Here is a 13,208-nt window from a genome sequence, read left to right as displayed (position 1 = left end):
GTTACTTTACTCACGAGTCAATTTAATGATGGATTTAATGATGTGTCAAATTTAAGTTTGTTAATGACGCGAGTATATCAAGGACTAAATTTAAATTTTAACAATCGAAATATTTTTTACGGTAAATGTGTTTTTTACGGTAAATGTGTTCAATGAGCTTAATACGGGCTCCTCAGTCATCCTATAGTATTTCATGTATTTCTTTTTTCATTCTCGTTTGAGGACAAATAAAATATTTTGTATTTGTATTTGGGAAATGATGATATACGGAAATAAAGACGCGTAAACTTTTAGTCTAGCAAGTTTCATGTCATTTTTTTTTATTTAAATCAAAGGCAATTTAACGAGAGTTAATAAGATCAATTTAAAAATACGGCAATAAAATCTGAAAGCAAATCAAGAATATAAGTCATTTGATGTTATAAGATCAATCAAAGGATCAGAATATAAGGAAGTCTCGTAGAAGGCAGATACTTATAATATTAAATAGATTTTAACGGTTGAACAAATTATAAACATATGATGATTAACAACGTTTTTTATATTGAAAATAATAAATACGTAATGAGTTTTCATAAATGAAACCAGAAAAAAATTATACCAAATTATAATCCAGAAATAACCTGCTACATTATTAACAAAAAATAATAAAAGTTCAAGCATTTTCCATCATCATAGAGTTTGTTTGCGAACGCCAGCCGTAACCTAATAAAAAATTTAATATAATAGGCATGCAGGGAACAATTTACACACAGTAAGGCAGCATAACACGCGGCGCACCCCACAAACACAAACTTACACAAACATATTGTATATACATATACAATACTGCATGTGCATATACAATACATTTATTATATATATACATATATATATATATATTATTGAAATATTATTAAACGAATCTCAAAAACGCTATCTAACAAAACTAAACTCAACCTAACATGATTGAAATAACAAAAAAATCATAATGCATTGTACAGAAATAAAGTTACAATTTTGTCAAGAACAGAAAAAGTTATCAATGCGATATAGCGAAAATATAAAATAATATTTAGAACATGTCACCTAAGCAAAAAGGATTGGTCAATAATGCATTATAATGAAAATAAAAAAATTTTCAGTTTCTTCTGGAAATCACGCAGGTTTAGGTCCGGATTTCTGAGAGAAGAAGGCAGGTTGTTCCAAACAGCTGGTCCAGAGACAACAATATTACGATAGCAGAAAAATATATATATATAATTTTCTCTCATATACGAGTATATAAATAAAATTTCCAGTCTATTATTTCAATATATTAGCGAGAAAGAACTATGTACTAATAAGAAAAATAACGAAGATATAGAATAGTCAGTTTCATTTGGTTTTGCGTTGATAGCAAATTTTCGATTCTTTCGTGATTTTTCTTGATTTCTTGGTCGCAGTTTGTCAGTACCAGCAGCATCAACAGCATTCAACAGCAGCAACGATCTAACTGATCTTAAGCCATCAACTACTTGAAAAGTAAGAGGATGGCAAAAGCATTAGTATCTAACTAAATATTGTATAATTAGCGCTATAAAATGTGTCAATAATAATAATAATAACAATGATAATAATAATATTGATAATAATAATATTAATAATAATAGTAATAATACGGAAATCAAAATATTAACCAAATGCATAAGCAAGTTTTGATCGCAACACTAATAAGCAGCACCATTGCACATACATACATTCATACATACATACATACATACACACTTACATACACACACACACCACACACATTCACGCCCAGTAAACTCTGCAAACTCGAACTAATTTTCAACTTTTAAACAATTGTAGCACGGTTATTGAATTCCTTTTTAAAGTTATAAAATGTAGCAAAAATTACGCAATTTAACACATTCATATTTTTAAATATTATGCTCCAGCTTGGCAATCAGATTATTTAAGGAAAAATTAAACAAATCATGATTAACACTAAAAAAAGACTAGGCAAATAATAGAAATAAAATGACGAAAAAGTAATAAAGAGTAATAACATAATGCATAATGTAATATGCGTATAAATATATACTTATTTTTATCTATGTATGAACATAATATACTGAACAACAAACTTTAATTACGAAGAAATGAACTAAGAGCAGACCTCTAGATACAAAAGTCTTTATAGATGGTTAAAAATTGTGCGTTTAAACGTTAGTGGTCCAATGTAAGGCATCAGAACAATTCGAGGGCCAACATTCACTGCTGATATCGAAAATTTGTTTGAATAATTAACAAAAATCTATCATATCTTCTCATGTGTATGAACGCACATCTGAAGTTGAAGACATAAAACACAAAAAATAAACAAATACATAAAAAGGTCTACGCAAATATTTATACGTTTATATATGTACTATACATGTATATATGAATTATATATACACATATATAATTCCATTATTCCAACAAAAAAATCATTATGGTGGGGGTCAGGCCCTAAGACCATCTTGGATACGCCTACACACACACCACACATATATATGCTGGTAAAAAACCATAATTAATGCAGTAATTTTGAAATCTACAGAATTTCTAGCGTCGGATAGCTTTTTATTACATTTCTCAATATTTCTAACCAAATACTTGTCGTCATTATTTATTTTATTAACGTTAGAATTGTATACAGTTTTCCAATTTATTCTCGAGAGCATAGGACCTATTTCGATTCATCAATCCTCTTCAGCACTTGTTGCAGTTTATATAGAGAATTTGTATACCCCAGTACTTGTTGCAGTTCAACCCAGTTATACTCACTGATGATATTGAAAATTTGCAAACAAACTGCAAAAGCATTGGGTTATACGAATTCTCCATATAAACTGCAACAAGTGCTGAAGGTAATTGATGAATCGAAATAGGTCCTATACTCTCGAGAATAAATTGGAAAACACATATATATATGGTGATATATATATATATATATATATATATATATATATATATATATATATATATATATATATATATATATATATGAAGATGCAGATGAAGATTTGCACGCGTGATTAATTAAGACACATTGATAAAGACCCTTGTTGCAAGATCATAGCATCATTCTATGTACAAATACATGTATATTAATTAAAGTATATTATTGATATTACTTATATATTAATTAATATACATGTACAAACCTAGTAAAACAATAAATATTTATGACAATATTTAAAAAAATAATAGGAAATTTTTGAGATTTTTCGTCATAAAATTTTTGTAAGATTGTAGAACAGAATATTTGAACAGGATCAGATTTGTAATTGTCTTAAAAAATAATAATAGTAAATTAGAAACATTAAAATGACAAACATTTACAAAACAATCAGATATAATCTATGATAGCTAGGAAATAAATTTGTAAAATAATTTTTGGATATTTAGTAGGAAAATATTAATTTGATATACGTTAAGACAATAGTGGCTGATTAAAATAAATATGATTTGCAACAAAACAAAAACGATCCCGCACGCACAAGCGCACACATAAGTATATAAAATTCAAGTTTTTTTTAAAGAAATGTACAAATCGCGGAGAGTTTGTAACAAGTTTTCAAACTCCTGATCCTCAAATCTTCCACATTGCAAATGCATTCAATCCATGGCAACATATCCTCAGATCATGAGCCAAGCAAAAACTCAGAGGAAGGTGGTGTCGTGGATTATGATGGTGATGAATGAACTTTGCTGGGACTGCTTGTGCTGAGCAGTTACGTTTCGCTTATCAAGGTTGTCCATGGATGTTCAACTTTACCATACTGTTCAAAATAAATTTATAATGAAACGCGATAAACGCGTACCTACCTCCACACATTTGTTGCTTAAAACCAACAAATAAATTAGTTTGATAATTAATTAGAACAACTGGTTCAAATAAAAAATATAATTAGAAATAAGCTAATCAACTTATTTATAATTATTATTGAAGTAAATATTGATTTGTTATTTAATTAATTCAAAGACCTAACTAAATAAATTTTTCATTTGTTTGACCAAAACTCCACAAACCCCTTAAAAAAAACTTTTGCAAGCAAACAGAAAAACGGACAAAGAGAACGGATAAACAAAAAACAAATAAATGAATAAATAAATAAAATAAAATGAACCTGTATATCATGTAATGCATTGTAAAATTTTATAGACAGAGCTTTGTCACTTGTATCAGTGGGCACAAAAATCTTCTGATCCTTGTATAGGATGCTCTCAATCGGGCAGACCACGCACGCCGTTCCCGCCCCAAACAACTCCTTTATCTGATTTGCACGTAACAATACGTAACTCATTAACAACATAATATCTCAATTTAACAACTAACTGCACTAAAATTAGGTTTATAAATTATTCATCTGAACAAAAAAAATAAGTAAAAATGAAGTCAATGCAAAGAGTGACAAGAAAATTATTTGTGTGAATAGCACCAGCTCAAAGAGTTAATTTGAAGTTGCAAGTAATTTTAATAAAGTGCATGCAGCAACGTACCCGTTTTTCTTCTATGGCCTCCAGCAGCTCTTCCATGCACAACTTCCTCTCCACGACCTTCACTGTGTTCTGCCAACAAATATAAATCCTTCCACATAAACAGATAGTCTGATATTTCCGATAACCAAAGTAATGCAAATATTGAAAAAATGTGAGAACCAAAAAAATTGTACACTGAATTATCAAAAAATTTTAAAAATTGAAACGGAAATTGAAAATGTTAAAAAACAAAATCAACTCACCCATTCCCTAGCCAGATCAAGAATGCATTGTCGCGTGACTCCTGGTAGGATCAGTCCTGACTCCAGATCAGGTGTCACCAGTTCCTCCTCTGCAAATTGCAAACAAATTATTTTCTAGCGCACATGAATAAATGTGAACCTTTCCGATCCGTTTGATCATTATTTCGTGTTAAATTGGAATTATAGGCAATTGTACTGTCAAACAAATCTAAAACAGACATTTTACATACGCATATTTTCACGGTGTTAAAATATGTAATAATTGATAACGGTTTTGCTAAGATATTAGAATAATTTTAGGTTTTAAACGTTTTATATTGAAATGTCATAAAATGAAAAAAACACTTAACTTTGGTTTTTTTTAAATCACAAGTCATTGTGTATTAATTTGGTAATTTGTCAAATTTAAGTTTGTTAAAAATGTGAATGTATGAAATATTATTTATATTGAATTTTTAACAATATAAATATTTGTTGGGGTGACTGTGTTCGATGAGCCTAAAGTGGACTCCTCACAGTCATCTAGTCCCTTGAATGTTTTTTTTTAATTTTCTTCAGAAGACAAATAAATTATTTTTTATTTGAATAAACAGGAGTACATGTAGTAACCTCCATTCTTGTTGACCCAATACATAAGAAAGTTCATGGTACCGACTTCTGTAATTTGGTGATCAGACCCATGGAGCCAGAGGACTTGCTGGCATCCCCGTGCCACAGCATCTCTTTGTATCATGACTGTTGGAGCGTAGTTTCTGCAAACAAATACATTTATCTAGCAAATCTACTTCATTTTCAAAATAAGTTAAAAAAAAACTTGAAAATGAAATTAACTAACGCTCCCATTTTAAAAGCGCCACAACCCCCTTCCCAGGCCCTCACATACTGAGGGTCAGCCAGGAGTGAAACGGGTTTGAATCCGGTAGGAAAGTATGGTCCCACTGGCCCTGTGATAACATACAGTAGGGCTTCATTTGATTTGTTCACACCTAATGAAGGCTGTAAAGAAAAAGTAATTCAAATCACAATTCTATTTGCTATATCGTCATTAAACATAATCACCATAGATTTTATAGACGACTTCTTTATGACATCCCTTCACCCTGGTCTATCTTATGTTATCTCTTCCAGTGTCATTTTTTTGGTTCCATTTGATAACCTTTAGTTTAAGTCCGGTCTTATTTAAAACCATCTTCAAGCAATCTATCAATCTAATTTTGGATTTGCCAGCTTTTTTTTCTGTTTCTCGTTTGTAACTAGGAGCCTTTTGTTTTCATTTTGATAACGTGCATAGTCTAATTCTTTTTCTATAAACTCGCTAATCTGAGGTGGTACTGTTCTTCTTGACTCTCCATTTGAGACAAGTTTTGAAAAAAAAATTTTAATTATCCAGAGCAACTAATCTTTTTTTCGTCTTCATTTGATGTTTCGGGGCTCGGTTCCATACAGTGGTAATAAAATAACGCATGCATTCAGTATTCTGAGTTTGACTTTTAGTGCAACATAATTCTTTTATTTATTGGATAGTATGTTGCCCAAGCCATGCCATAATTTTTTTTTATTTCTGCATCTGATCCGCGGTTGGCCTTCAATTCAATCTTACCTCCATCCTCATCCTAGGTCTGCATACTATTGGTGTTTTTACTTTTTCTTATTTGTTTTACAGCCTTCTCCGCCTTTCTCAAGGTTATTTCTTTCGTAACACCATTTTCTCTTTGTAATCGGATTTCGAGCTCTTGTTCAACATCTGTTGCAGATTTTCTTTATTCTCCACTGAGTCTGCTTCCTTTACCATCAGATCAGCTTACTTAGATTTCATTCTGATTTTCATTAATTTTTTACTGTTAAAAATTATACCATTCAGTTTTGGGTGAATTAGAAATTATCGCAATCGCCAACCCAAATTGTATTCCTGTTTCCCTTTTTACCTCCATTAAATATTGTCCATCCTTCTGTTTCAAGTTCAATGCGTTCCACTAATCTCACAAATTTTGACTTATTTTGGCTAACTCATCTGTCTGCAAAATCTGCTTACCGGCGCTATTTAATGTGCCTTCATTCCAGTATAGCTCACTTGCTTCATCTTTTTTCGGTATAAAATCTCCTAGAGTAAACTTTCTTTATTTTCATTTAGATGTTCATGTTCTATTTTGCCTCCTCATCCAGTCAACACTGTCGCTAGAGCGCATCGACAATCAGCATGGACTTTCATCTTTATTTTCCTCATATCCAAAAATTTGATTGCAATCTATCTTGTTGCTTCACATTATTATCTCTGCGCTAGAACCTAATGCTTAATTTTTTAAACATTTGTTTATTTAGTTCTTCAACGAATATGCTACTTTCTATGTCAATCCACAATATAATATATTAAGTTGTGCGTTGTGACCAGTGAAAGAGTTGTTTAAAAAATACAAATTTCCCATTTCCTGAATAACTTTAATACACATTAATGAGTATATCGCTGAACCTCCTCTACTCATAGCAAGTATGAGGGTAGCAAAGTCACTTAATTATAATTACAAACACTGTGTGGTCCACATCTCAGACTACATACAGCCAATGAAGTGCAAATTGATTGATGACCGTCATAAAGATTGCTAAACGTGCATCAATTAATTGAAAATTCAAATAATTTGGTAAACCAGAGAGAGAAAGAGATGATCGTATCCCAACAATCTATGATTCTCAATTGAATTAAAATAGTACATCGTTTAGTTATCAATGAACTCAATACAAATTCTTTTCAAAAGTTATTAGTTTTATATTTGTGATAAATTATTTATTTTATAATATTAATGTGAAAAATTCATTTTGGAAATTTAAAAATTAAATTCAAGAAAACTGTCGCTTTCAGTCAAAACTCAACCGCATAAGTAAACTGTACAACAGTGTTAACATCGAGCAAACCTCAGTTCCAATGAGGGTAGGTCGGATGTACAGTGAACTCTTCAGTGATGCAGGCACCCAGTCCTTGTCAACTTCAACCAACTTCTTGATGCATTTTACCAACTCATTTGTATCAAATGTCTGTTCACAATATTAATACACAGTTGAATTTATGTAAATTAAATTTTATATGTTGTAAGTTGAAAACAATTATATCTAAGTATGATATGAGAGAAAAAATTGTTAGAATTGACTTCTTTGAAAGATGTTGAAAAGATGTATAAACTGAATCAGAAGAGGAACTAGGCATCGTTGACATGGGCAAAATTTTGAAAATTGTGAAATTAGATAGGGACCAAAAACTGCCAACATTTTTCCAGCAGTTGAAAAATTACTCTGATGATCTCTGTTTGCTTATCACGTCAATTTTTAGCCTATTTTCTACATAAAATGGTGTTTTGTGTGTAAAAATTGAGTTTTAGGCTAATGCCAAATCCTCCTTTGAACTGGATGGAGGAATAAATGGCAAAAATGTAGATATGCCCTCCATTTGCCCTAACCCTAACCAAAATTTCATGCTTTAGTGTGATAAGGTGTGGGTCAAAGTTTGCAGTGATATTCTTTAATTTTTAAAAATCAATTATAATCTTGTACCAAGGGTAGATGTTTGACATTAGCAGATTAGTTTTTAAAATATTTTTAAAAATTAAATTTGGAATTTGAAAAAAAGGAAACATAATTGCACTAAAAATTTGCAAAATAAAACAAAATAATGAAACAATAAGTCAAAAGTGGGCAAACTGTGGCTTGTATGTCCAGTCCATTTTTTTGGCCCAACACGCTTAAAATATTATGTTCAAAAAAACATTTTTTGCATTAATATAAAACTAGAATTCTATAAGACAAATTGATCTTTTTTTATTTCTCTATTTAAGCTTTGTTATATAAAAGCTTCAGCTTCATAAACATCACTGCCCTAAGTTACGCCATTCTGTTTTGGCATTGAACCTTTGTTACTATGGTCCCTTGCAGTGGAACCAGCTGACAAAATACATGAAAACAGTGACAGATTTTAATATTAAAAAAAAAACAATTATTAATTTCTTGCAAATTATTGATCTTATTGTTTTGAAAGAATTGCTGTTATTTTTACTCTTTCAAAACCACTCAATACATCAACAATTATTTTATGCACTGTTTTATGTACAATTTAAACTGTTGAGATTTTTCTGATGCAGCTGTATGAAGGGGCGAAGACAAAGGTGAGGGTTGGAAGGGGGATGTCGGACGCTTCTAGTGTTAAGGTAGGCGTGCATCAAGGATCAGTGTTATCTCCGTTTTTGTTTGCAATTGTGATGGATGTTGTGTGTGGAAACATAATGGAAGGGTTGTTATTTGAGATTTTGTATGCAGATGATTTAGTCTTGATGGCTGATAGCATGGAAGAAAAGCAGTTAAAATTTGACGGATGTAAAAGTGTTATCGAAAAGAAAAGGTTAAAAGTTAATATTGGTAAGACGAAGGTAATGATGAGTGGGGAAGGTGGGGAGCGAGTGATAAGTAAAATAGACCCCTGTGGGGTATGTGACAGGAGAGTGAAAGCTAACTCGGTATTGTGTATAGGATGTCAGAAGTGGGCGCATAAGAGATGTAGTGGTCTGAGGGGGGCACTGAAAAAGGTGGAAGGCACGTTCAAATGTAAAAAATGTGTTCATGGTGTGATTAATAGGAGAGACGCAAGGACGGGGTTGAGTGGTGGTATCGAAAGAGTGGAAAACTTGGTTTATTTAGGGATTAAGCTGAACGCGGATGGAGGTGTTTGAGCGCTGTTACGGCAAGAGTCCGTGTGGGATGGATGAAATTTAGAGAACTGGGTGAGGTATTGTGTGGAAAGAAATGGTCAGTGAAGATGAAAGGGAGGGTATATAAAGCATGTGTGAGAGCAGCGATGGTATATGGTGGTGAAACTTGGGTGTTGAGAAGAGAGGAGGAAAGTGTACTGCTGAGGGCTGGTGAGGATGATGTGTCGGGTTAAAGTAAAGGATAGGAGGAGTAGTACAGAGCTGATGTCGATGATGGGACTGAATGAGAACATTGTGACATTGATAAGGAGATCGAGATAGCGGTGGTATGGACATGTGTTGAAAAAGGATGAAAGGGTCGGGATTAGGCGAGCGTTAGAGTTCGAGGTTGAAGGAGTGATAGGAAGGGGTCGTCCGCGATTGGGATGGAGAGAGCAGGTGGAGAAGGACAGAGAGAAAGCGGGGTTGCGTGATACTGAGGCGAGTGACAGATGTGAATGGCGTCGAGGGGTATTTCGGTTTCATCCTAGGTAGCCAAACGGCAACCCCCGATCTCGGGGAAAATATCGTCTCGTGTGTTGTTGTTGAGATTTTGCTGTTTATTTTGTAGTTTAATTCTCAAAGGTTTAGTTTTTCACTATGATTTTATTTTTATTCATAGTTTTATTAAATTTTATAGATTTTAAATCACAGACAAATTTTCATTTTAGAACCCAATGAATTAGCGTTGACAGCTAGGATGCTTTGTTAGAAAAATTCAGTCGTAAACTAAGCAATGTAGAAAAGGCTGACACTTAATAACAGTTGCCTATATGACAGTATCAACCCTTATACATATATATTATATATATATATATGTATAAGGGTTGTATATGTATATATATTATATTATATATTATATATGTATATTATTACGGATTATTATTATTACGGAAGTTTATATACAGCGCTTTTTTATTGTTGAATCTCAAAAGCGCTACTAAATCATAGACAAATAAGACGGACATTCATTGTGCAAATAAATAAGTTTTAAGTTGACTTCGAAATTGTAAATATGATAGGCTAGGGTCACGTAAGTATGGAGGTAAACCATTCCAAACAGTCGGGCCAAGAACCGCAAAGTTGCGGGAACCCGTCACCAACTTTGTGGTCGGGATAAAAAATAAATTGCGCTCGGTTGATTGGAAGGAATATTTTGAAAAATGAGATTTGTATGATTCCAATCTATCGATGAGGTAGGGAGGTGCTGTATTATTGACACATTTAAAGATCAAAACTGCCAACTTGAAGGAAACACGTTTTTCAACCCTCAACCAGTGCAACCTGTTCAAAATAGGCGTAACATGATCATAGGCGTATATATGTATATATATTATATATATATATATATATATTATATATATATATATATATATATATATATATATATATATATGGAAAGAGCTGGACTATCATTACACTGGAGAACTAGAGTAATACTAGAAAACGGAAACGGATGGTGAACAGTCATTTTGGCCTCTTTGGCTGAAGACAACTGACAGAGGAAAAACGCAACTATAAAGCTATTGCGGCCCATCATAATTCAAAATATTTAAAAAATGATAACAATTTGACTTTTTCAATCTTTAATGTGAAGTGCAGTGACTAAAATAAAATTATAGCCAATAAAACCAAAATTACCTACTTCAAAGTTACGTTGTTCTATAAGTAATTGCGCAAAATATTTCACATTTAATAAAATATGAAATAAATTATTTTTAAATTTCACACTAGCAGCACCACATTTTAAACCTACAAACCACAAAGAGAAGCCACCATCTGGGCTGCAGATTCTTCACTAAGTTTGGTATGAACAATGTGAAAAAGAAAATTATTAAAGAGTTATCATGTTTAATCAGTTTATTTGAACTGATGTTTGACACTTTCCATGATAATATTTTGCATAACAATCAAATTTTCATCACTGTCTCACACTTTACAACTTTTTTCCATCAATCAGTCAAAAAAAAACTTCCATGCGATAAATCAGATTGAAAGCCAGAAAAAAGAAAATTTCTTAAAATAAAACTGCTTTACTTATTTAAAAAAACAATTTAAAAAGTGAAGAATCAAAAAATATTTCAAATATTGCAACATCTGCATTACTTTATTACAATCAATCAAAGCAATGCTTTAGAAAGACTGACCTGAACAACAGAAATAAGCAAATAGATGGTTAACTTTAGATGTGCATGAAATGTCAGTCAAATGAAATTGAATAACAGAGTAGATATACATTTTTACAAGTTTATAAGTTAACATAAAAGTTTAAATCAAGTTTGAAGACAACAGAAAAATAAATTATGAAATACTTCATCACAAAAAACTTTGTATAAACCGTTGCAATAAATCATCACCTTGATATACCAATGAAAAAAGTAAAATAGAAAATTACAACAACACAAAACATATGAACAATTTCAATTTATTTTATAACAACCTCTTCCCAAAACATAATAAAATGTACCCTCAGATAAATGTTTAGGAATATATTTGAATAAATAAATAAATAAAAACCAGTACAAGTGTATAACCTTGAACAAACAACTACCATTGTAAGTTAAACATAAAGAAGCAACTTTATAAAAATAATCACTACACATTTATAATAACATGTATATAAAATAAACATACAGGCAGAGCAGATCTTTCAGCAGTTCTTTTCATTCGTTCCATATTCAGATCTGGTCTAAACAGTCGAACCTTGTTATCGTATCCTCTATAGGCTTTCGAGCCTTCAAACAACTGTTCGTGTTGGGGAAGTTTCACTTAATGTTTCACTTAACTTCAATTAATGCAAGCCATTTTAATAATTAACCCAATTTAACAATTTATCCTCTGTATATAAATTGATATAATCAATTAAAATACAAAGAAAACCTTTAAGGTTTATTTGACAATGAAATATTTTAAAGTGGAAAAATTTAGAGTGAGGGTAACCTGTGAAGCATAATGTAGCACTTTAGAAGCAGGATGAATGGTCAGATCATGAAAAGGACAAATTTTAGGTGCACTCCAACCTTTATCAATGTCCCACTTGACTTCCAGCATGTGATCTGAGAATGTGTGTCCAAATATTAACTTATCTGGGTCTGGTTTCTGACATGTTTCTTTGCATAATTCTATTTCAAGATCAGCAAACTGTTGATGAAAAATATTACTATCTATAAAAATGATGAATCTGCATAGATTATAATAAAAAAAAAAAAAAAAAACAAAAATTTAACTCATAACTAATACAAGTAGAAAAAAAAAGCTTAAAAGTTGCTGTTATAATAAACATCGAGCGTGCACATACTCAGCCATTCTCCGACTAATTCTTTACCAAATATTTTGCAGTGAAAAAAATATACTCACTTTGAATGATGATGGGGCATTTGAACTGTAAAATGCTTTGCAAATGGATGTAAACTGAACTTTAATAAATTGTCCAGAAAACAATCTCTTCATAGTATAAAGCTAGAGGTTTTTTTCTGAAACCGAAAATTTAAAATAAATACTCTTCACGTAAATCTGATTATAATCATAAATGATAACATCTCATTTTTGATTTATTTAATTTATTTAGATTATATTTATAATTTCTGCTATTTTACTATTGTTTACAAATGGTATAATAAATAAAAATATAAAATATGAAAAACAAAAATTTAAAAAATCAAGGTGATGTTGCAATGTCGCAACTGTTTGTCATTTCATCATCTTCTCATCATCATGTTTAATACCT

At 31.3% G+C, this 13,208-nt stretch overlaps 1 protein-coding gene across 1 annotated transcript; it reads right to left on the bottom strand.

Moving 5' to 3' along the window:
• Positions 1–3,743: 3,743 nt before the first annotated feature.
• HELRODRAFT_68641 (hypothetical protein) lies at positions 3,744–12,625 on the bottom strand (the record flags this gene model as incomplete). Its single annotated transcript, XM_009028936.1, has 9 exons — positions 3,744–3,791; positions 4,140–4,286; positions 4,513–4,581; positions 4,755–4,843; positions 5,364–5,506; positions 5,590–5,750; positions 7,662–7,781; positions 12,116–12,226; positions 12,422–12,625. Coding segments are annotated over 9 exons (1,092 nt in total), but the record flags the coding sequence as incomplete, so codon positions are not given.
• Between the last annotated feature and the right edge of the window lie 583 nt (positions 12,626–13,208).

This window comes from Helobdella robusta (genome assembly GCF_000326865.2).
Source record: "Helobdella robusta unplaced genomic scaffold HELROscaffold_6, whole genome shotgun sequence".
Taxonomy (NCBI): Eukaryota; Metazoa; Annelida; class Clitellata; order Rhynchobdellida; family Glossiphoniidae; genus Helobdella; species Helobdella robusta.
This window is presented reverse-complemented; position numbering and strand designations above follow the sequence as displayed.